At 42.7% G+C, this 26,846-nt stretch overlaps 1 protein-coding gene across 1 annotated transcript in view; it reads left to right on the forward strand.

Annotated features, from left to right (window-relative positions):
- Positions 1 to 26,846, forward strand: part of LOC146772861 (uncharacterized) — a 57,942-nt gene that overhangs the window by 28,725 nt on the left and 2,371 nt on the right. The window contains exon 4 of the mRNA XM_085638061.1: positions 12,137 to 12,238. Within this exon, the coding sequence (XP_085494187.1) occupies positions 12,137 to 12,238 (102 nt within the window). The remainder of the gene's footprint in view (positions 1 to 12,136; positions 12,239 to 26,846) is intronic.

Genomic DNA, 26,846 nt, shown 5'->3' on the forward strand with positions numbered 1-26,846 from the left:
ATTGGCAACAATTGGAAAGTGGCACTGGTAAAGGCTTGCCACTGATGTAGATGTAACACTAGTTAATGTATATACCTAATGGAGGGTGGCAGTGGCAGCGATGTGGCAGCATTGTGGAAATTCTGTACTGGTGGAGAAGTGCCATTCACAGACTTGAAGCACTGCTGGAAATGTGCCATGGATAAAGACGTGACTGTGTTAAAAATGTGTCACTTGTGTACATGTGATATTAGTGGAGGGGTGGCACAGTAAGAAACATGGAGGCATTTATGGAAATTCTGCACTGGTAAAAATACTGAATAGATGGAGATGTGGTACTTTTGGAAATATACCAATAGTAGTGACGTGGCTCTGTTGGAGACATTACTCTGTTGATGTGGCACTGATCAAGATGTGGACCTTTTAGAGACAGAGCAATGGTGGCCGTCTGGCACTCATGAAGATGTAGCTCTGGTGGGGAGGTGACACTAGCAAAGCTGTGGTACTTGTAAAAATAGTGTGAAAGCGGTAGAAGTGTGGCATTGTTGGAGATAATGACAGTGGTGGGGATGTGGAAGCAGTGGAAGTGTGGCGGTGGAGTTGATGTGCATTGGTAGTGATGTGATACTTGTAGAGCGGAAGCTCTGGTAGAGGAGTGGTAGAGATGAAGACCTGGATCTCGTGGAGATACAATATTCGTACAAATGTGGCACTTGTGGAACTGAGATAAATATGGAGATCTAGCGCTGATAAAATGTGGCAAAGGTTGAGGTGTGGCAACATTTTGAGATGTAGCATATACATGGTCATGTTTTTTTTAAAACTCAAATCTAGCTTGCAAGCAACAGAGCACTATACAGGGGAAAAGCCCCATTTGGGATTCATATTGGGGAGTGGGTTGAGGAGGGAGGTAGAGCTTGTGGAAGGGGTTGAGGTTCTGGACTTTTTAAGAGTCCAGAGGTGTCAGGGAAACAACACCCAAAGACCCCTGAGTTCCTTCCTGCCTTGGTGCACAAATAAACAGAGACGCGGGCTTCTCGATGGTGGCGTCAAAGACCAAGATTTATTTACTGCAGGGACACAGAAGTCATAGGAACCACACAAAGGCAGAATCTACGAGACTGTTCAAATTGCAAGAAGTGGGTTGCTCCTTAAATACACAAAATATGTCTTTAGGCAACATTACACGAATATTTTTCATGCCCAACCCGGTATCCCAAACAAACAATAAACAGACATCAAACAATAATTAGTCGTAGGTTTTCGGTATTCGATCAAGTCTCCTTGTCAGTTTTCCATTCTTTGCCCGATCCTCCCCATCATAAAAATCGTATCCTCCCCATTGTAAAAGCCCAGAAGGAGAGGAGCAGAGCCAGGTGTAAGGGATAGAAAAGCAGGATAAGAGGTGTTTATGGATCGTAAACGGGCATGGCTACCGTATTCGGCCTCTCAATCAGGACTATGGACACGAGAACCAGTATAGCAGGGCTGGCCTCAGGCAAGGGAGGAAGCTTGATTCTGCCTAGTCACGCAGCGTCAGCTTTCTCGGGGCTCAAGCTTACGTGTCCTTAACAAGGTGATTCTGCCGGGGTCATTGCTCGTCCATTGACTATGTAAGGGCAAGAAACAAAATGGATGCCGTATCTAAAATGGATGCCATGATTTAACAACAGAATGCCCTATTTCTCAGTGAATTCATGCTTGTAGCGCAGCGAAAACACTGTCATGCATATAATGGATCATTTACGGTTCATTGGTACCAAAATCGTGTCAGTACTGCGATACCGAATACACGGGTTCGGATCGCTACAGAACCTCAGACCGTCCTTTTGCCCTTACATAGGCAATAACTTACTCTATATCAGAGTCCATCTCTATGTTCATCAGGTCACTGATATGTTGCTGGAGCATTATTCTATCTTGTGGCGTATCTCCAAAAACAGGTGGTCTTCTTACGCATGTTGAAACACAAAGGCCACATAAGGCAGGACCACACTGAACAATGAGACAGCATGAGAATAAAAATACCAATGCAACACCAGTGACTATCAGAACCTTCCATCCCCATGCAGATAACAGACTCCAGAACCATCCCATTAGTGACCAGTTACCTTCCTCTACATGAATAGAGTCAGAGATTTTGTGTAACTTAGAAATGGCCTTATATACCGTTGGCGCATTATCTGGGATAAAAACACAGCAACTCGATTGGATCATCTTACATACCCCACCTCGATCTGTAAGTAACACATCAAGGACCATACGGTTCTGTAACGTCATGAGGCGATCCGCTTGAAGCTCAGCTGTCAGGTTACTAAGGGCACCCGCAGTTTCGGTAATAGTGGATTCAACTACCCGTGTTAGTTAACGTAAGTTTCTACTGTTGGCCATAGGCCCCCAGAATGGAAGGAAACCTTTGAAGAAGTCTCCTGCTTCTTGGCCAGCAGTATCTTCCTTATTAAAAACACCTCTCAAAACTCTAGTTTTGTGATAATCCGGTGCAGCAGTGTATGTCGGAGGCAACAGTTGAGCAATATAACATGAGCCTGAAAAGTCAGCAGGCAGCCATGTATATGCTCTGTCTTTGCAAACAAAATAGGTGCCCTTAGCAGCTAAGAATGCAGGAGAAGACTGTGACGGGAAAACGTATGTTTCGGTACAGTCACTCTTCCCTAGTCGAGCTTTCGGATTCCTCCCATTTCCTTGCAAACAGACCTGACCTTGGTGGGGTACGACCCAGATCGGAGTCGAGCTCTTACGTTTGTTCTCACCCAAAGTAATGCCGTATTCCGTAACATTCCAACCCATGTAAACTCGCAATTCATCCTTGGGAATAGACGGAGTGTTATTGACGTCTCTAACCATGTCAGTAATTCCCTTTACCAAGGCTCTATTAGCGGAGTTATACCTAGTGGAACGCGGAGGTCTTGGGGGATAGGTCTCTAGAGCATAGACGAACATGGTCTGAAATGCCCAGAATGATCCATTATAACTCAAAGGCAGAACCAGATAAGGGATACCCTTGTCCATGGTATGTGGTATTAAGCCACACACCCAGCAGTTCGTTGTGTTTACCACTAGTTGGTGTTGGTGCAAGAGCTGAATGAAAGTGTTATTTATAAACTCAGAGTGTCGAGCTTGCTCATGTGCAGGAAAAGGATGAAAAGAATGAAAAGAAACAACAGTCGGAGAAACAGAAACATGGGGAGATACTGTAGATGTAACAAGTGCAAAGATCAGTTGAATACCAAAAATAATTCCGCCTACCAGAGTTACTAAAACAATCAGAAATGTCAGAGCACATTGTATTAGGAAACATTTGCTATACAATATTTCATACAGTTTCGTCTTGCGAGCATTTATGACGTTAGCCCGTCGCAGTTCAGGAAGCTCCATCTTCTACGACCGTTCGCAACGGATGGTTTGTACCTGTTAAAAATTGCTTCTGTCTACCCTGGGAGTTCCCAAAATAAACAGAAGAAACCGACCTTGTGTCTGGTTCCCTGCAAGTTAAAACAAGGCACACGTTACGACCCTACGGTAACCCAGATGGCAAGGTGAGAGAACAACAAAAACAAAAAGGATAAAAATTATAGAGCGAACTTCCTGACTGAATGGAATGCGATAAGATCCAAACAGTTTTCAAATAGAAAGGTAATTATGCAATGTTATTGGTTCATAGAATGAGAACGTAGGTTATATCTGTACTTTCCGGGTCTTGTCTGATCTTGAAACAATTGTTCTACAGGTACAGTAATGTTCGAGTCCACAGGTGACGAATGTTCGCCTTGTATGACACTCTGTTCAGGGTTCGAAGGCACAGTTCCTGGTGGGGTATCAGAGTTCTGTGTTTCAGTTTGTTTGTCCGTTATGTACTCTGCATCACTGAAGGGAATGAGCCTAGGAACAGGTTCTGTCTCGCATGCACCAAATCCCTGTCTAACCCAGTTGTCGTAGGGGAGTGGGAGAGGGACACGCTTTGTATGGCTAGCGTGCACCCAATTCTTCCTTCCAGCTAGGCGTACAGCAGTTCTTGTGGCCAGGAGCACTTGAAACGGGCCCACGAATCTTGGCTGGAGGTTCCGGGTTCGTTCAAAATTCCGCACCACAACTTGATCACCGGGTTTCAATGTGTGGCCTGGATTCTCTGGCAGTTTAGGCAAGGATTCGAATACCTGTTGATGAATAAGGCTCAATTTAGCAGTCAGGTCAAAAAGGTAATCAATCAACATTGGATATTCGATCTGTTTGAATTCCTTTGGCCTAGGGACTCCCCAAACATTAGCAGGACGACCGAACACAATCTCATATGGGCTAAGCCCTACTCGAGAGTGTACAGTCGCTCTGGTGGACAGTAAAGCTAAAGGCAGTGCGTCTGGCCAAGATAGACCAGTGGAAGCTTGAATTTTAGCAAGTTTCAGCTTCAAGGTACCATTGTACCCTTCAACCAAACCTGCTGACTGTGGGTGATTCGCACTGTGGAATTTCTGGGTGATTCTCAGACCCGCACACACACTCTTCATAACTTTCCCTACAAACTCACTTCCATTGTCCGACCAAACAATCCGTGGCATACCATATCTGGGGAAGTACTCTTTGAGGAGGATTTTGGCAGTGGACATAGCAGTGTTATCCTTTAATGGATATGCCTCAATCCATCTTGAAAAGGCACAGACTACCACTAGGACATATTTAAGATTGTTACACCTGTCCATGTGGATAAAATCCAACTGAATCACTTCAAAGGGACAAGAAGGGGGAGCAAAGTGACCAACTGGGGTTGGGGTTCCCTTGCAGGATTATGCATCAGGCATATCATGCAATTTTTCACCACTCTTTCCGCACACTTAGTAATTCCATCATTCTTCCATACTGGAGCTAACAGTTTACAGATCCCTTTCAAACTAATGTGCGCCGCTCCATGCGCCATCGTGACTACCGCAAGCACATACGCATCAGGTAACATCCAACGCTGCTGCTTAGACAAATCAACCCAACATCCACTTGAATCCATTTTACCCGTTTTCTCCTTCCATTCATTCTTCTCATTTTTAGTTGCTTCGTTCTGGATTGCCTTCACACTTTCAATCGTATTCTCACACATCCCTGATTCAGCAATCCATCTCGCAGATGTTGCAACGTACATTCGACTCATCATGTTCTTGGCCGTCTCTTTGGCGACCTCATCAGCAAACGCATTCCCACGGCCAACATCATCCGTAATCTTTCGATGTGCACTGCACTCCACAATCGCAACTTCGTTCGGTAGGGTCAGAGATTCCAATAGATCGTTGACTAACTGTCCATGTTGGATCTTAGTCCCATGGGACGTGAGAAAACCTCTTTCTTTCCACAGACGTCCAAAGCTATGTGCTACTCCGAAGGCGTATTGGCTATCAGTAAACACATTCACTCTCTTTCCCTCAGCTAAAACACACGCTCTTGTTAATGCAATTAATTCTGCAGCTTGGGCAGAATTCTGACTTACTCTTGCGGTCTCAACAATCGTACTTAAAGTCGTGACTGCATACGCGGCCGTCACATCACCATTCTGTAGTTTAAAACATGACCCATCGACGTACAAAGTGCCATCTGGATCTAGTAACGGAGTATCTTTTAAATCAATCCTACCTTTTGTCTCTTCCTCAGTTCTAAAACAACAATCATGAGGCTCTGAATCACTCGACTCTTGAGTAGTCTGCAACAGCGTTGCTGGATTCAATATGTTGCATCGCTTGATCTGAATGTGACTTGCCAAAAGTGTCAGCTCATAGCCTGATAGTCTAGCACTGGTGAGGTGCTGAGTTTTCGTTTGATTCATGAGTGTATCCACAGCATGTGGAACCATGACTACTAACATGTTGTTCATGACCAATCCAGCAGACTGTCGAATAGACACTGCGGCTGCGGCTGTAGCTCTAAAACAACTTGGCAATGCTCTGGCTACCGGATCTAATGTGGATGAGAAATATGCACAAGGTCGCTGTTTGTCACCAAATTGTTGCGTTAATACACTCAATGCACAACCTTCTCTTTCATGGACATATAAAGTAAACGGCTTACTGTAGTCAGGAGTACCCAACACAGGAGCTGAACACAGCGCATCACGTAAGTCGGAGAAGCTCTGTTGACATTCATCAGACCATGGCAAAGGGCTCGGAACACCTTTTCCAGTCAGGGCTACCAATGGTTTTGCCATGAGAGAAAAATTTGGGATCCATTGCCTGCAGTATGACGTAATACCCAAAAGCGCACGCACTTCTCTCTGTGTACTTGGTACATTCATCTGCGAAATTGCTTTGATTCTCTCTGGGGTCAACCTTCTTCCCTCCTTTGACAAAAGATGACCTAAGTAGGTCACTTCTTGGCAACAATATTGCAGTTTAGAAGGTGAAACCATGTGATGTAAGTCTGACAAATGACGTAATAAAGAAATTGTAGCTGTTTTGCAAGTTTCCTTGTCATCGGCGGCCAGTAAAAGATCATCTACGTATTGGATCAGAGCAACACCAGGAGGAAGTACAAGAGCATCTAATTGACTTTTCAATGCTTGGCTGTAAATTGAAGGGCTCTCACAATAGCCTTGTGGAGCGCGCTTGAACCTGAAACTGCGACCTCCTAAGGAGAAACCAAAAATGTCTCTACTTTCCTCGGCTATCGGAATGCTGAAAAAGGCATTCTTCAAGTCGATCACCGTAAACCATGAGGCTGAGGCAGGAATCAACGTCAAAAATGCAGTGATATCTGGTACCACAGGAAACTGTGGAATCACTATTTTGTTAACCTCTCTGAGGTCAATCACAAATCTGTAAATCGGAGGTTTGGAAGGGTCAGTGCGTTTCAAAATCGGCAGAACAGGACTATTGCAGACATTTCCTCTAGTTTCCTCTATCACATCTTTCTGTATTAAGTCCTTCACGATCAGTAAAAGTGCACGTTCACCTTCATTTGAAATCCGATACTGTGGGATTCGTGGGAATTTAACATTCGCTTTCAGACTTACCACATAAGGGGTAATTTCTAAAAGACCTATATCGTTAGGACCAGTCGCCCAAAGAGTATCAGGGAGAGAACGCAGCTCCGGTGGGAGCTTATTCATTGACATGTACATTAGAGAAATGACTCTCTTGCCCAATGTGAGCTGTACTCCCGAAGGAGAACAGTACAGTGTTGCATGCAGACGTTTCAACAGATCTAAACCAAGCAGATTCTCATTACAACCGGTTGTTAGAATAAGGGGTGCTTCTAGTTCGCATGGCCCAACAGAAATTGACAAAGGACTAGAAACAGGATTGTGAACAGGGGCGCCTGAGAAACCTACTGAAGTGTTTGTTAAGCCAGACAAAGGTGCGCCAGGGAGTTTCGCATGCATAATTGAACTTTTTGCCGCACCAGTTTCCAACAGAAACGGTTCGACCACGCCTGATGTAACTACTGCGACATAAGGTCCACTCTGATCAACTGGAACTGAAACTACTCCCTCTCTTTGCCTGTGGCTGTCCTAGTAATCACTTTTCTGAATCTCTTCATTATTTTCATAGTAATCCTCAACATGATACTGTGGAGATCTACCTAGTTTCGTAGGTTGTACATTTAGCTGATCAAAATAATTTGATGGGCGATCAGCCTGTGGAGTCATTGTACCACGTCCTCTACCTCTAGGAGCTTGCATAAACCCACCATTACCTCTCTGAGCTGGGACACCACTGGTCTGTGCGTGGAGTACTGGACACTCGTTCTTATAATGGCCCTCCTTTTTACAATAGGCACACTGATTCCATGCTAACTGTTGTCGAGGAAATCCATAATTAAATCTTTGGGACGTCCCTTGTTGGAATTGTGGCTGTTGCTGAAACTGGGGTCGCTGCTGTGAATGTGACTGAATTGAGCGAGGCGGGTATGCCTGTTGCAATAGTACTTTAGTCTTCAAATCTTTTGTCTTCTTTTCTGACTTTTCCTTCTCTTCTTTCTCTCTATTCTCGTAATACTGAGCAGTTGCAAGTATCTGTGCTGTCGTCGACACTGCCCATGCACTCTCAGAATCCTTTAACTTGTTACTAAGCTCAGGCAGTAAATTAAACACGAACTTGTCGACAAACAACCTCTGACCTCCTTCAGTACTCATATCTTGCCCACTGTGGTCTACGAAGGTCTCTTCAAATCTAGTGAAGAAGTCAGAGACGCTTTCGTCCTTCTTTTGCTTGCATGCTGATAGTTTATCCCAATTGACCCGTAACGCTGGCATCAGGGTTTTCATCAGATTAATTATTCTGCCAGGTAAAGCAGCAATCAGAGGCTCAGGTTTAGCACCACCAACTTGTTGCGTGTCTGCCGCTATAATAGCTGGCCAATCACCTCCTAGGGCGACTGGGTGGTTCTCTTGCCGAATCTTGGCCCATATAGGCTGTGGCACTACATTGCCAAATAGCATTTCAATGTCTGCAAAATTCATGACGCACGCTTGAACTGTCTGCGTTAACTCTTTATAATAACCAGCAGGATTTTTACGCGGGTTCGGCAACGCCTGTTTTACTGCTAATACTTCGGCCCGCTTCCAAGGGATGTGTATCCACACTCTATGGAAATGTGCTGGAGCAGCTACAATATTATTAGCCGCATCAGCTTGAACTGCTTCGCGCCATATGGGTGGAACTTCCCTCATCGGATATTGACCTCGTCTTTTCCTAGCAATCGGTGAACCATCAGAGTCCCTTGGAGACCGAATAGGAGGATCATCCCTATAAGCTAAAATCAGTTCTATCGCTTCCCTTACTTCTGAACCTATCACCATTCCTGCGGCAAACTTTTGCTGAACATTTATCAAATCAGAGGGGACGGAATCTGAGTCATCATCATCCCATTCCTCACGCACAAGAGAACACATCACGTCAAAGACATAACGTTGAGTTGGTTCATTCCATTGCATAAAGGTATCTGACACTCTTCGTGCATCATACTTCGCAGCCTTCGACATCCACCTAAGAGCTGTCGAATCTAACATTTCTCGTTCCTGGGGACCAGGAAACTGGCTACGTCTCTGTGTAGAGTCAGAAACGGGGGTCCCAATTAAAGACCTATAGAGAGGGGTTAAGATATTAGTTACAGAGTCGGTTATTTTCCGACGAACGGAAAGCGGAGTCAGAATGATTACAGAGTTCGGGAACAGGGCAGCTGGAGCAGATGAAATGGTAAGGGTGGGAGTAGCAGGTAAAGCAGTTTGCGAAACGACAGGCAAAGGCGGAATAGGTATCCCAGGAAGAGGGGGTGCCGAAGGAACATTAACCACAGGAAAGACAGGAGCTGGAATCAAAGGAAGTGGAGCAACTATTCTAGGCTGACCAGCAGCTGGCTGCACAACAGGTGGTAACTGTGGTGCTGTAATACCCTGTGCATACGGTGGAGGTGATCTCAACAGATAAGACAACAGAGGATCCTTTTCAGAGTCCTCTATCGGCTTAGCAGGACAAGATGGCAAGACAGGGTAGCATTTATCAATCGCCAAATTATGTTTTCTATTCGCCATCTCTATTGTTTTCTCAGTCTCGTTGACATGCAACTGTCTAGCAGACTCCATTAATGTCAACCCTTTCTCTTTCCGTTCCTTCTTCATCTTCATAATTTCTCTCTGTTTAGCTTCTTTACGCCATACGCGAAAAGAATCAAACATTGCCGGCCGGGCTTTCTTTTTAAACAACTTCATTTCTAGATTGTCTAGAATTTCAATTTCAAAGCTACCATGCGGTGGCCAACTAAGGACACCATCTTTCCTGGTGTAACGGACCCACACTTCATTATAAGCGATAGGACCTACACCATGTTTACAATAGAGCTCATATGTAGGAGTTCCAATCGGAGGAACCGAACACAGATCCTCCAACCGGGAATCCCCGTTGCAACTTAACCAGGACAGGAAACAATTACTACTGTTAGTCATTATAAACTAAGGACAAATTCCAACCAAAATGCGCAAAGAACTTAGGCCTACCAAATAAACCAATACCAAAATAAAGATTATCTAAACAAGAGCAACCAATGATAATCTACGAATTCTAAAACAAGGGCAACAAGGAACAACCAAACTGAGCGCAACCCACTGAATACTTAACTGAAATGTGGAAGACGTCACCAAGGAGAACCCGTCTACGTCTCGCCGTACTAAGGTCTGCACCTCGGGTCCAAGACAGGGCGACAGTCAGGGCAGCGGTCCTCTGTAGCCGTCTAAGAACGGGAACCCTCGTGGAAGAGATCGTCGGGCCACTTTAACGACATACAGGGATCGATGAAGCGGGGTACCTCCCTCCGGAATCTTCACACGAAGCTCCTCGAAATTTTCAGGCTTTGGACCGGTACCGGATGACGTCGTCCCACGTTGGGCGCCAATTTGAGGTTCTGGACTTTTTAAGAGTCCAGAGGTGTCAGGGAAACAACACCCAAAGACCCCTGAGTTCCTTCCTGCCTTGGTGCACAAATAAACAGAGACGCGGGCTTCTCGATGGTGGCGTCAAAGACCAAGATTTATTTACTGCAGGGACACAGAAGTCATAGGAACCACACAAAGGCAAAATCTACGAGACTGTTCAAATTGCAAGAAGTGGGTTGCTCCTTAAATACACGAAATATGTCTTTAGGCAACATTACACGAATATTTTTCATGCCCAACCCGGTATCCCAAACAAACAATAAACAGACATCAAACAATAATTAGTCGTAGGTTTTCGGTATTCGATCAAGTCTCCTTGTCAGTTTTCCATTCTTTGACCGATCCTCCCCATCATAAAAATCGTATCCTCCCCATTGTAAAAGCCCAGAAGGAGAGGAGCAGAGCCAGGTGTAAGGGATAGAAAAGCAGGATAAGAGGTGTTTATGGATCGTAAACGGGCATGGCTACCGTATTCGGCCTCTCAATCAGGACTATGGACACGAGAACCAGTATAGCAGGGCTGGCCTCAGGCAAGGGAGGAAGCTTGATTCTGCCTAGTCACGCAGCGTCAGCTTTCTCGGGGCTCAAGCTTACATGTCCTTAACAAGGTGATTCTGCCGGGGTCATTGCTCGTCCATTGACTATGTAAGGGCAAGAAACAAAATGGATGCCGTATCTAAAATGGATGCCATGATTTAACAACAGAATGCCCTATTTCTCAGTGAATTCATGCTTGTAGCGCAGCGAAAACACTGTCATGCATATAATGGATCATTTACGGTTCATTGGTACCAAAATCGTGTCAGTACTACGATACCGAATACACGGGTTCGGATCGCTACAGAACCTCAGGATGAGAAGTCACCATATCTGGGTTAGTGTTCCTTGAAAAGGTGAGTTTTCAGAGGAGATGTGGTTTCAGCCCCCGGGGGTATTTTCGGAGAAAGGCTTGTCTTCTTGTTTTCTATTTCCATGCCAAGCAAGCAATCTGACAAAGCGTCTTGCTATTCTTTGGCAATGTATGCAGCACGCTAAGCCTGTCAGGAAATTTTTGGGACTTATACTGGGTGCTCCCTTGTGTCTTGACAAATATCTATGCTTCTCTGCAAGAGCAAAAACCTGTTTACTTTTATCAGATTGGCTTGGATAGCATTTTATCAATCCAAAGCTGCACTACTGTGCCTGCAATTGTGAAATGCCTCTGTTATTTTTTACTCAGTGTGGATAACACCTGCTAATCCTCTGCTGAAAGACATTGCCAGGATTGTTTACTGATGCACAGTGGATTGGATGTGTTTTTCTCCTTCTTTACATCTTAAATTGCCAGGTAAAGTAGACTCATAACACAAGCCAGATAGAAAAAAAGATTCCATCATGTGAAAGAAACAGAAAGTTGAGACTTGGGGCCTTAGATTGATGGGCGTTATGAGCTTTGCTGGCTCAGCACCGAGTCGAGCACCTGTTTAATGCACCTTTAGTGCATAAAGTGAATTCATTTAGCCTGATATTTGTCTGAGTTACTGCTTTTTGCTGTTTCAGATCTGTGCTGTGGAAAAATAAAGCACAAACTCAGAGAAAGATGTGCTCGGCTCTGGGGGGCGCCAGCATAATGCACCAGGATTCGGCCCATGAAATAAGCCATAAGAAATGTCCCGAGCTTCACATGTTATCATGGAAGCGGTGTAGGCTCATACATGGCATCTCTCCCCTTATCCCATCCTCTTTTTCTGTCTACAGATGAGGCCTGCGGACCTGCAATGTATTATGGGATTCCCTGCTGCCTCGCCCTTCTGTTTATCCAGCTGCTGCTGTTGGTGGTCTGCAGAAAAAGACTCTTTGGTAGGTTTATGTTTGGACTGTCGGTGATATACCCGAAGAGATCTTAAAGGCGACATCCGATGAAGGATGTCACACAGTAAAGCGCCCACCTGACGTCATCAAACAAAGCAAAATTTTGGAAGGCCTAGTGAGTGTTAGAGGAGTGGTTATTTTTCTAGTCTGGATGGAATTATAACTCATGATTGGTTGCAGTAATACATGTCCATGTTTGTAGTTTGCCCTTAGTTGCAAAGGCAACAATGGCCTTTCATGTATAGATTTGATTGGATGGCTGCCAATGTAGGGTCCAAGGTCTGGAGGTTTTATACTCGCAGTCACAGACCTTAACACATGCATTTTCCCTTAAGTGTGGGCACATTGGCAGTCTCAAAACAGGTTCTTCATGACGGATTGCAATTCTCTGTTGCATGCGTAGTCCTTATTGGTTGCTTTTCAAGATTTGTATTTCCTCGCTGGCTGTAGTAGGGGACTTTTACACATGCTATCAAGAGGGTGGTTGCATTTTCAATCTTTCAAGCAATTTCAGTCCTTCAGGCTAGTTGCATCAGGAAGCTAGCACAAAAGGCTCTTTTGATTGGTAACAAAGCAAGCTTTCACATGCGTTCTCATTGATGGCTACAGTTCCAGGCCATAACAAATGAGTCGTCTTTAGTACGAGTAGGCTGTCATATGAGGTGCAAAAGGTTTTTTGCACCAGTTTTACACTTGAGCCCTTTAGAAGATGAGCACAGATGTTTCTAACTACTGTGTTTTGAGTGGAGAGTTACCACTAGGTGCAACCAGGTGTATATTGTCAACTCCAAACTGTGCTCTAAGGGTAACAACATGTCAAATTGCACATAAAAAACATTTGCACTGGTTATGTCCAATTTTTAGGTCTCAACTGTAATACTTCATGCACTAGGGTATGCACGCTTGGATGCAAGAGATATTGTTTACTACAGGGGTTATGAAGCCCTCCCACTGCTTACCTACTATTTGGCAGTGCGTGCCGGATTCACTTCCTCATCGTTCCTCTGGAGTATGGACCAAGTACTGATTGCTTCCTCTTGATTTGGGTCCTTCTGCTGCTGACGCTGTGATTCAGATACTGCTGCTCTTTTTTTCCCTTGTTTCCATCGTATTGATACTTCTTTCTTTACCTCTTCCTGTCATGTTGCTTCTTTACGTGCCACCCGCCCTTGCCCGTGTGGCTTCTTCCCTCCCATCCCAACGCCCCTTGTCCATGTTGATTCTTCCCTCCCATGACCTATCCTCCCATTGTCTGCGTTGTTTTTTCCCTACCACACCAAGTCCTCCCGTAGGTCATTTTGCTTCTTACCTCCCACCTCACATTGTCTGTCTTGCCTCTTTGCTCCCACCCCACCTTTGTCCTTGTTGCCTCTTCACCGCCGCCCTGACCCTCACATTGTCAGTGTTACCTCTTCCCTACCACCCCACCCTCCAGCTGTCCATGTTGCCTCTTCCCTCCCACCCCCATTGCATTCTCCTGAAGTCTGTTTTGCCATCTCCACCAACTATAAGAAAAAAAGAGCTATGATTTGAACAGCGCTACCCGTATCATAGTACTTTTTAAGCTTTCTCATCATAGCATTTTTTAATGACTTTTATCACACCTTTTTTAACAACTTGTAGCAATGCTGCACAGGGGCCACACTGCTCCATAACATGGCTAAAACGCATTTGCAAAGCTAATAGCTGTCACATAGGTGTGGCCCATTAGCTTTGTCAATGCTTGTTTAAAGTACAGGAAATATTCTGGTGCAACTACATACCCCATAACAGCCGCGGCCCGTGAAGGGAGTTCCGTGGGGCGGTAAGGCGGGGCGGGGGAGGGGCAGGGTGGGGGGGTCTAAAAACTGGAATATGGATAATTGCAGGTAAGTAAACAATTAAATAAATAGAACGAATTTCGTAGCGCGCGCTGCATCGCATTTTTTTGCGAAGCAGCGCGCGCTACGAAATTCGTTTTATTTATTTAATTGTTTACTTACCTGCAATTATCCATATTCCGGTTTTTAGAACCCCCCACCCTGCCCCTCCCCCGCCCCGCCTTACCGCCCCACGGAACTCCCTCCATGGGCGCGGCTGCCCCATACATGGAGTAACCATTAGTTGCACTTGGGTGCTGTTGAACTTGCTATTAGAGGTTTATGGATTCTTTTAAAAGTTGAGGTGGCAGACCTTCACAAACAACCTCTCTTACTTAGGAACTCCAGAAGAAGGTTTTCACGTGGTCCACCATTGCCGGCTTCCTTAGCACATGTTCAGCCGGAAGCCTTACACTTACAACCACTTTAGCGGGTTACTTTTACAAATATCACATTACTACGTTATGAAGGACAACTATAATTTCCTAGGACACCTAAGTACAAATACAAGCTTTTAACTTGTATTTTCCTATGCGAAATCTCTTCATCATCACTCCACCCTCCCTCAACATAGGGCAGCTGAGTTTGTTCTAAGTCACTGATGCTGGAGTGAATTAGTTATGAACAATGTATCAATGTGAGCAATTCATGATGGCTTAACCCAATAAAAGATCAGCACATTACACATGAAATTACGTACATTTATAGGGAGATCTGCGTTTTCCCCAATTCTTGACTTTAATTCAATACACAGACAGCCCTCGCGCCATTAAGATCTTACATTAGGATTTCTTGCTTGAACAGCCAAAGCTTGCTTCTGACAAATGTACCCCTTCTCCTCCTGAAAAATCACGGCAGAGAACAAGACCAACAGTTTAGTTATTCTTAATGGGTCATGATTCATGATGGCGAGTGTGCAGAACTCAGGCTGTGCACCAGCGTAGAAGGTAGCCTTCACATTGGGGTTTCTGAGAAGTGAATGCTTTGTACAACGGCGGTAACACAGATAGGAAGGTTCCATTCTTCTGTAGGACACACCCTTCAGGGACCCAATATATTTTGTGATATGACTGAGACTGTGATGGATATGCTGGGTTAGGATGGGTCTAGGATAATCACCCTCTTGACCAGACCGACTGCAGCTAGCATAAGGTTGTCCTTGCTCGCAGAAGGATAACCTACATCAGCTCTAGACCCCTTCTTGGCCTATTCTTGCATATGTGTGAGACATGAGCTGGTGGCGGAACATACTGATCAGGGGCGGCTCCTCAACTAGGGCGGAGGAGCATTGCCCAACTGCTTTCTTGCAGTGCGAGAAGTAGAAACATAAAATGGTAAAACTATAATTTTATGATCCTGCTTCTCGCACTGCTAGAAAGCAGAAGTGTTTGGTTGTGGGCGGGCGGGCAGGGCTGCTCTACGAGCAGGGCTGGGCAGGGGAGGAGTGGTGTGACCACTCCTGAGTGAGCATGGCTGCGGCCGCCCAAACCAGTCATGCGCACACTGCCCTTTCTCCATGCAGGGTGCAATGCAGCCTACATGGAAAAAATGGCCTCCCCATAGACACCTGGCTGGACGCCGTCCCGACCAATCACAATGCTACCATTGCAGTGTTGTGATTGGCTTGGGGGAGGGGAGGGAGGCTGCCTGCTGAGGCAGGAGTGCAAAAGCAGGAGGAGTGAAAAAGCGGGACCTGGCCAGCCGGCGGACAGGTACGTTTTTTAAAATCATTATTACATTTACCACCCCTCCTCCCTGCACGACCCCATCGTCCCCACCCATGATTGATGCCGGCCACGACTGATAGTGATTCATGAGTAAGAAAGTAATTTCTGAACGCTCCATCCTCTGGTGTCTGCTCTAGCTCTATGAAATACCCTGAGGCCTATGATCTTTCTAGGATCAGACTGATGGGCAATGTGAATTACAGCAAATTATGTGGCTCCCTGAATGTAAGGGAATCACAGTGCAATACTGTAAGAGCCGGCATGTTAATGTCATCTAATTCTTAGGGAGTCATTTTGAAAAAAGAGTAAGTGCTAAAGATTTGCACCAGTTTTAGAACTTGCTGGTCCCAGCAAACTGCTCAGGTTTTGCACAGGAAATTGCTACCAACTTGTAGCTAGTTACAACTGCCAGTACCAACATGTGTGCAGCACTTACTAACACAGGCAACATGGGTGCACATTTTGTTTGCTCCTTTAAGTATCCAAAGTCTTTATTCTGGGTAAATAAACTTGACATAAAGTAATTCCTTCACTTAGTCCAACAGCCTGGGTTTAAACATTGCCTTTGTGTTACTTGAAAATGGTCTGCAAGGGATCCAGGTGTCCTATATATCACTGGAGAGCAGTCAAGGCCCACATTATTTGACAAGCCAACACAATGCAAACAGATCACACATTTTAATGAAGTCTGCCATCTTCTAAGCTTAAACTGACCATGGTTCAAACAGTGATTAACCTCTTGATGTCAAAGAGGGTAAGTCTGGTTCTCTGGGCCTACATTAAGCCTTTTTGCTTGAAAGAGCAAGAGACATCTTGAGATAGCACTCATGGTGATAGAAAGGAAGACAAGAAGCTGACCTTGACTCCCGCTTTGAAGAATGACAACTGCTGCTGCTGCTTCTGTTGGTAATAAATTGGGAGCTTGGTATCAGCCTGTTTGCTAGAAGAGGTGTTGTGTATTGCACAGACCAGTCTGAATGCAAAACATTGCAAGTGGCTAGGGATGCTACTAGTTCCCATGAAATGTATGGAATACCAGTGCATGACATGTTGTACCACCGTAGAATGTGAACAGCCTGAACAGAGAGCTAGTGTACCAAGTTGTACCGCCATAGAACGTGAACTGCGTGAACAGATATTTGGCGTACCATGTTCTTTCACCATAGAATGTGAACTGCCAGAACAGAGATCAGGTGTACCAATTGGGAAAGGACCATGGAGCTTGAGTCTCCTAGGAGGATGATGTTTTGCACCTCTGACATACTTTCCATATTAAGAACGTCTGATAACCTCATGAAGGGGCACATGCATCAAGCCCGCATTTTGCGATTTATAAATAGCGAATTTTACCGATTCGCTATTTAGAAATCACAAAATGCAATGCATGTAGGATGCGCAAAAAAATGCGATTCCTTAACATTCCTTAATTGCGAGTCGCAATTAAGGAATTGATTCCTATACATTCCTATAGACCTAGGGGCCCAAAGGAATCAATGGGAATTGCATGCGCCATTTGCAAGTACTCTATAGGTACTCGCAAATTACGCATGCAATTTCAAGGGTGCAAGGGTTCCAAAAGGATACCCTGTTGCACCCCTGAAATTCCCCTTTTTCCACATGTTGAGCACACACATGCCCCAAGGGCATGTGTGTGTGTAAAATGTGACTTTGAAAAATGCACTTTAGTGCGTTTTTCAACGCAATCGCAAATGACCATCAACTTTAATTTGATGGTTAATTTGCGATTCCTAATAGCGAAATCGCTATAATTTTTTGCCTAATGCATTGCATTTAAGGAATCACAATTTGCGATTCCTTAACCTCTTCTGTGCCCATGACGAGATAGTCTCGTCATGGAGCACGGTCGCGCTGTGCCCATGACGAGACTATCTCGTCATGAAACCCGCCCACTAAGGAAACGCCCGGCACAGGAGGGGGAAAGGGTGTGGCACCGAAGGGGTTAAATGCAATCGCAAATTAAGTAATCACAATTTTAGATTCCTTAAATGCAATCTCAATTTAAGTAATCGCAATTTTAGCGATTCCTTAAATTGTGATTTTTGCATTTGGGATTATGCATCCCAAATGCAAAAATACCGTTCGCAAAGGGCCAGATTCTGCACATCTGCCCGTTTGCGACCGTTTTTTGGTTTGATGCATGGGGCCCATAATCTCTTAGCAGCCTGCGTAGGATCTTTGACGGAATATCGAATCCAACAATATCAAGGGACATAAATATAGAGTCACAAATATTGATTCCAAAAATATTGTTTCCCTATACGTATAGAGGTAAGTACAAAACAATTGGAAAAAAAACTTTGTTTTACAACAATATCGTGTACAATCATACACAAATGTAGCTTTTTAATACATATAGTTTAACATTTTAAATCTTAAATATGTTCATATATGATATTAATATAATGTAAATGAAATACATTTAAGTGACATTTAATACTATATATAAATATGTATTATATAAACATAGACACATAAATATATATATATGTATATATACATATATAATAAAACACTATGATTCAAAAATATATTTTACACAATATGTTTTTATTTGCTACTATAAAAAGCATATATATAGCTATATATATTTAAATATATGAAGACTTGTTTCCCATGCTAACCCTCCTTCAAATCATTCACCATTTACCAAGGGTATAGTAAAGCAGCACCGATCAGGTCAGAAAGGCAACAGGATCCGTTGTGATTTTGAAAACGGTTTTATTCTTTATACTCTTTCGATTATCAGCAAAGTGCAAGTGTAAGTAGGGAGGAAAAGGGAGACCAACGTGTTTCGGCCTGAGGCCTTCGTTAGGGTAAAAAATATATATATAATAATAATAATATACGCGTGTTTGCACGTGGGCTGGTGGGAGGAGCATGTCCTACAGCGCGAACATGGGGCACTGTGGAGTAAACATGTCATCCGATGGTGGCGTTATATTGACGATATTTTCGTCATTTGGAATGGTACGCATGAGGAAGCTGAGGATTTTGTTAATAGAATTAACAAGAACACTGTCAATCTGCATTTCACAGCTAATATTGATGACTCAGTTTGCAATTTTCTTGATGTCTCAGTATACATTAAGAACAATCACATAGAGACGTGTCTATATCGCAAACCCTCAGCAGGCAACAGCATCCTACATGCGAATAGTTTCCACCCAATTCACACCATCACTAGTCTCCCGTACGGCGAATATTTACGCATACGCCGAGCATGTAGTGACTCCAATGAGTTGGTTCGCCATCAAAATGAGGCCACAATTAGGTTCTTAGAGAGAGGTTATAACCCACACAAACTTCAATCTGCTAAAGACAAGGCCAACAGTAAAAACAGACTATCTTTACTAAGCCACAATACTGACCTTACAAATACCACTACATCTACTTCTACAGATGATTCACAGTTTAACCAAGTTCCTTGCAGGCTCATTACCACATACAGCAAACAGGCCAAAGAAATTAAGACCATTATCAACAAACAATGGCCTATTGTTTTGACGGATTCCACCCTTAAGCAGGTACTTCCCAGCAGGCCCACCGTCACTTTCCGCAAAGCATATTCTATGCATAATGACTTAGTTAAATCTAGCCCAGAATTAACATCTAAAGGCAGTTGGCTATCTCCCAAACTGGGATTTTACAAGTGCAGCTCTTGCCGCGCTTGTAAATTTGGGATTAATACTAACAGCTATACCACTGCCTTTTCTACGGAAAGTCTTCCAATTAAAGGACATTACACCTGCAGAACCGAATATGCGGTATATATGTTAGAATGCACCTGCGGTTTGAAATACATCGGCAGCACGAAGTTGCCGGTCTATGCCCGCATTCTCCAGCACTTGCGAGCTATCGTGAATTCGGATCCCGCTTATCCGGTGGCCCGACATTTCAAAAAGGTCCATGCAAACAATCTTAATTGTCTTAAATACTGTGTCCTTGACTCTATACCAAGCCAGAAAAGGGGAGGTAATCGCGAAAAGCGATTACGTCAATTACAATCTCGCTACATTATAGAGATCGATACCAAGAACCCTCAAGGTCTCAATATAGGTGAAGATATGCATCACTTTCTTTAATTACTATTCTAGTACAATACATGAGGTCTAACGTTCAGGTATTTGCTCCGCCCCACTACACATATTTATTCTTTGGCTAACAATACATATCTCTGATCTATCGACATCTGTGTATTTTTGCTGTATTTCTGTGGTCATCCTGTCAGTCAAACATCTATATTATCCACTATTTGATTACATCAGGATGTTGAGTCATTATTGAATTGTCTTTCTCAGCATATGTCATGGTATGCTCATCACAATATAAACAGCACAGGCATTGTCTGTTTTCATCAATAACCTTTGGGGTTTGTTTTTAAGGGGGATCCCTGTGGTTCACTATCAGCCATAGATATGTACATTATTAATTTGATTTAGTACTCTTTTGTCCACCTCCATTTTGGAGTGAGTGACTTGGTGGCTGATATGTTGAATTTGCAATTTTATTACCTGCACTTTCTACACTTTTTTTCACTCCAGCACCGAGCACCTGTTTCATGACGACATATTTTGCATGTCACTCAAGGACATATTTTCCCACACATGAATTGTAGTACCAGTTTGAAATTACGTGTATTATATCAATTTTGCCAATTATTCCATATGTACTATACTTGGGTTATATAGCAGCTTTGTGTAGAGACCGACTTATAGTTGGATAATGGGGTATTTGTACCCAGCATTTTAGTTTTTCAGTCTTTGCCAGCATGACTAGAAATTTTTTTTTTCCATTTTTTCATTTTTCCATAGTGTCTTTACACCAACCATATAAGTTTCGTGGTGCTTTATGCCTATTGACTGATTAAATCTTTGTATTTTGCACATATATCTTTCATTCAGTAGAAGATCATTGAGCCCATTATTTATGTACAATGATGTTTTTGGTAATCTAATTTCTATTTTGAGATGCCACAACATTAATCTTTATGATTCGAGTGGGATTGTGATATTTAAATGTATATATTTTGAGTGTGCACGTAATAGTATTTTTTCTATTTCTGTTGTCATGTCGGCTAATTGTTTACAGGTGCAGGGTGTTGTTCTCTATTTATATGCACTGTTAATGCACGTAACGCATCCATGTGAGCAAGGGCCAAGTGGCTCGAAACGCGTCATGGACTAGGCACGAAATTCAAATCTAAATAAATACCTTTTTCCAGCATTGGCGACTGAAGTTGTCCGTTCCTGTTGTTGTGCGTGACGGCATAATCTGGGAAGTTTCGTTGATATTTATATATGTATTCATATAAATATATAGTATCAAATTAAACAAATAATATTAGATATATTTAAACAACATTAAAAAATATTAAAACCTAGGAGTAATACATATACTATAGCTACTCCAGTCTGTGCAACAGTAAGAAAACGTTAAGACTCCAGAGGGGCAAAATATACTAACTCACACCAGTCTGTGCAACAGTAGGGAAAGCGTTGTACTCCGGAAGGGCACCATTTACTATTCCCACTCCATTCAGTGCAACAGTAGAGAAAGATTTGGACTTAGGAGGGGTAAAATGTACTATTCACACTCCAGTCTGTGCAACAGTAGAAAGAGGTTGGATTCCGAAGGGATAACATATACCATTCTCACTCCAGTCTATGCAACAGTAGGTAAAGTGTTAGACTTCGGAGAGGTTAAGCTTAATATTCCCACTCCAGTATGTACAACAGTAGAGAGAGCATTGGACTCCGAATGGGTAACATTTACTATTTCCACTCCATTCTGTGGAACAGTAGGGAAAACGTTGGACTTCGGAATGAAAAAATTTACTATTACCACTCCAGTCTTTGAAACAGCTCCTGACTTCAGAGGGGTTAACTTTACTATTTCCACTCTAATCAATGCAACAGTAGGGAAAGCGTTGGACTCCGAAGGGGTCACATTTACTATTGCCACTCCAATCTTTGGAACAGTCGGGAATGTGTAGGACTCCAAAGGAGTAACATTTAATATTCCCACTGCAGTCTGTGCAACATAAACAAGGCGTGGGACTTCAGAGAGGCAACATTTATTATTCCCACTGGAGTGTGTGCAACAGTAGGGAAAGCATTGTACTCCAGAGTGGTAACATTTGCTATTCCCACACCAGTCTGTGCAACAGTAGGGAAAGCATTGGACTCCAGAGAAGAAACATTTACTCTTCCCACTCCAGTCTGTTCAAAAATAGGGGAAGCGTTGAACTCCAGAGGGGTAAGGTTTACTATTCCCACTCCAATCTGTGCAACAGTAGGAAAAGCATTGGAGTTCAGGAGGGTAGAATTTACTATTCCCACTTCAGTCTGTGCAACAGCAAAAGAAGCGTTGGAGAGGTTGCATTTACTATTCCTTCCGGTTCCTGTCCATGCAACAGCAGGAAAAGTACTTCACTTCAAACACATAACATAGATGAAACATAACCCTTTTCATTTAATAAAAATATAAAACTCTTAATATAAAATGTATTAATTAACAATAAAAAATAAAAAACAATTAACATAATTGTTAACCACTTTAATAATGAATTATCAATTAAAACAAATTGGCCATTATTTATTACGTAATTAACTTAGCACACTGTACCCTCAAAAACCTAGACTCCCACACTTAAAATATAACTAACATAAATACATGTAACACAATTAACATAATGAATAGTGAGTTAAATATTAGTTGATGAAATAATATTTAATCAGCTATTAATTAGGCAATTAATTATTATTAAGTATTAATCAATGCATTAATTAATAATTACCTTCTCACCGTCTGCACCCACAAACCTACCAACCCGCACTTAACAAATTGCTTAGAAAATACAATTATTACAAAATGTGCATAATTAATAATCAATTACATCATTATTAATATATTGTTCATTGTTTGCTAATTAATTATTACCTAATTAACTCCCCACCCTATATCCCTACAAACCCAGCAACCCACACCTAACACATTTCTTATAAAATCGAATTATTACACAATTTACATAATTAATAATTAATTAAAAAATCAATATTCAATTCATGAAAAAAAAATGTATTATACTTAATTAACTTCCCACCCTACACCCCTACAAACCTAGCAACCTGCTACAACAAAATAAATTACTATTATAATTACATTAAAAATTATAAATCACTTAAAAAATATTATTAAAAATTATACAAACAATAACCCCAAAAATGTATATATAAACTAACACACATAAAGATACTTTAAAAAAACATTGTTTACAACTACATTATTGAAAACGATATTTGCAACTATGATATTCTTGAAAATATTATTTCCTAAAAAAAACAATATTTAAAAAATTATATTTCTGCATCATGATACTGTTGTGTCACGATATTTATTTCTGATATTTTTGCATTTGATATTTCGCACTCAATATTTTGTCCAAACGCTGCCTGCACATATACAAGAAGCCTACTAATAGCGCAAGCACCTTGAGGTCTTGAGCTTCAGGAATCTAAGAGCCCAGTGGTGGCTGGTAATTTTTTTAAGTGGGGGGCGTAACACTTGCCAGGAGTTCATCCCATATTCCTCAAAATTTGCTTTTAGAGTTTTCCATGTGAAGAACTCCAGTACCAGAATGTTGCCATTGATACTGCCCATATAATGTGGGTGGATTGTATTTGAAAAACTACCTTCAGTAGTTCAGATCCAGCTTTTTCTTACAGTTTGCTTCCAATGTCCTTGCCCCAGCATTTTGCCACGAGTGTCCCTATGCCAAGAATTTTCTCCAGTATGCAAGCACCAGCATTTTTTCCACATGGTCCTCCATTCTAGGAATTACTTCTAGTATGTCAGAGCCTGTATTTTGCCATTGGAGCCCTTATGCCAATAATTAGTTCCAATATGCCTGTAGCAACTTGTGACTTTGGATGTCGCCATAAGCCCAGAATTAAATTGACTCACAAGCATTAAATATGGTGGATAATTACTTTTTCAGGGTCTTGGCTTCATGTCCACTGACTTGAGTCATAATTGCTGGCATATGGCTAAACTTAAATTTATGTTCTGCTGCTTACTTCTGTTGGCTGAGAATTAAGCTAGACTCCTTCTGGGAATAGTATTGGAACAATTAGGTGTATCATTCAACTTCTGCTAGAGTTAGAGACTGCAACTCGATATATATTGGCATTAGCACTTGCTTGGCTGAGGCCGAGGTGACAGAATTGGTACATTTACTTGCCAAATATCTCCAAGAAGTTGGCCTTCTTGTCCACATGTGAGGACATCACATGATCCTTGATGGCTGACACTATTCCACAAATAGGGAATTCCCAGAGTTTAACACTGGATGTCTCCTAGGAGACTTAATTTCCTTAAAGGCTTGTACTTATTGGCAAATATGGCATACTGTCTGAGACCCTAAGGCTCTTTGTCCATAGCTAGCTTTGGCGGTGTAAACTGTTACTCCTACTGAGGCACAGATGTCTCATTCTCTGGTGTGGTGATATGATCTCAATCGCAAAAGCCTTGCCAATTACAACAGGTTAACAACTGGTAGTACGCAGGTCCATGTGGGAACCACTGCTGAGCTCTGGACCGGTGCACAGTTCCCTCAAATAAGCTATCTTGGAAGGAAGAGGCTTGGGAATGGATCCATGAGGGGAATGCACTGAATGCCAAGCTAGAGAGGCACGACCTGGGATCATGCCAACGAGATCAGGACTGGTGACAGTTGGTTACACGTCGGACAGAGTTACTGGTGCTTTGGGCTCGTCCTATAGCTTCAGGAGTGGTACCAGAGACTATGGTGCTTGCATTGGCGATGGCAAGGGAATCCAACATGTATCCCGCCAGAGACTTGGCAGTAATAGTCTTCAATGGACTGAGCTCCCTGATGGTTAGTACTGCCTTGAGTAACTGACGAAAAAGCCTAATTTGGATCCGCTCAATGAAATATTGAGGCTGATTCACAGAGGTAAACTTAGGACAGTCATATCTTTTTATGTGGAAAGACTCCATACTCATAAAGATACGTCTTGTAAATGCCTTTGTGAATAGAAAACAATCATAAACTTACACAAATTTGTAAGTTTACTATTGTGAATCAGACCCCCAACTGTTCACTATTCTGCTGTTGCTGTCCAGAATCCTAAAAAAAACCTGTTAGGTATCACATCTCCTGGAACTAGGCAACATTCTACATCCTTTTACGTCTGGTTTCAGTCCCAATGAGGTGACCCATATGGTCTTGCATGAGGGACAACATTTTAACCTCAACTGAAGGGCTGAAGGGTTTAGAGAAGGGTGCATGTAGGTAAGATGGATCTTAGAAAATTCCATTTTGTCTTCAACACTCATTCCAAAGTTGGTTCCTTCTTCACCCCTCCGAACATAGTTGATTGTTGGGTCCTTATAGTATCACTTCCTGGTCCACTATTATGTATTCATGGTCCTCTGGTTTGAAGGCTAATAGATGGGAGGAACTCGAAGTGTGAGTCTTATTTTGAGGACATGCAGCTATATAAATCTGTTGGCAGAAATATAGATCAGCTGAACCACGATGGAAGTCATTCTGTTTGTCTCCATAACACTAGCTTAAATAAGTGAGGTTAGTTTGACGCAAATGTTTCGTCCCTTCTCTCATTTGTTGACATATATTGTTTTGAAAATAAGCCTGCAATAATTAAATAATCATTGCTTTCCTACTTATGTTTTAATCATTGACCCATCATCTAGCATAAATGGAGAAGACACGTTAAACTCTGCATCCACTCCTGGTGTTCTGCTTGTAAATTGCTTTCCTATGTGCTGCATTCCATGAGACCTGCCAACTCACATGGTGACAATGTGTGTCACACGATAATGGCTCCCTTCACACGTTCATCCAGTGAGGGGCCGAAATGATACAGTGGCATGGACTGTGAGCTGGAAACCACTGCAAAGAGTGGATTGTGAGCTCGTCTTTGGAGGCTGTAAGTAGCTGATGTCCATTAAGGGGGTTGGCAACACCCCAAGACATTGGCAGCAGCTGCAACAACCTTTTGGGGGTTTTTGGGAGGGAGAAGGAGGTCAATGGGGCCAGGGGACTGGGGCACACAGCCTCTCTGGAAGTTGCCCCTTCTCACAATGCAAATTTTATTGATCAAGTTGGCAGGTCTGCTCCACATTGTGTCCTCAAATGTCTGGCCTTGTGCTTTTGCTCTGTCTTCTTCTCCTCTAACTGTCTTTCACTTGTCCAAGTACCCTCCTGAGTAGACAAAGGAATAATGCAGCTGCAGTGGGTGAGGTGTAACCAAAACGTTAAGGAGCGGGTAGTGATGCCTTAGATTTATGCTTTGAAGCTATTTTATGAGAGTTGAGTTGCAATATGGACCATTTACAAGCATATGAGATCAAACTGTAATTTAGTTAGTGCTTTCTTTGCAATTGATTTTAATTAATACTCTCTTACCACAATGTGCTCTACGACGTAGCATGTATTTCATCTTTCATATACCCCCAATGTCCTTCTTGATGTGCACCCACTAACTATATGTATATTTTTGTCTTTCGCTCCTCTTCTCACATTTACTGTATACTCAATGATATCCCATGTCCATCACCACTTTCCAGGCATAACTCTAACACGCCCCAGGCAAGGTTTTTGTTCTATATCTCTCTTAGGGTTTTTGTTCTGTGTCTCTCTTACATCACTGCTGCCTGACAATGTGGTTTTTGTGTCCCGTACAAGACTTCAGAGGTCATTTCCAGTATGATTTGTAAAATAACAAGTGGTTGAGCCCAAACCTTTGCTCAGAAGCACTGCAGAAGTTTGTGGTGCCGAATCCCATGATTGCGTACTCTTGATTCCCCCACATGGCCTTTCTTCTATTGCCCTTTAAATCCTTGTCCCCACATGGCTTTTCTTATATTGCCCTATAAATCCTTGTCCCCACAGGGCTTTTTTTCTATTGCCCTATAAATCCTTGTCTATTTCAGTCACTCTTGCAG

This window comes from Triturus cristatus, chromosome 12 (assembly GCF_964204655.1).
Source record: "Triturus cristatus chromosome 12, aTriCri1.1, whole genome shotgun sequence".
Lineage (NCBI taxonomy): Eukaryota > Metazoa > Chordata > Amphibia > Caudata > Salamandridae > Triturus > Triturus cristatus.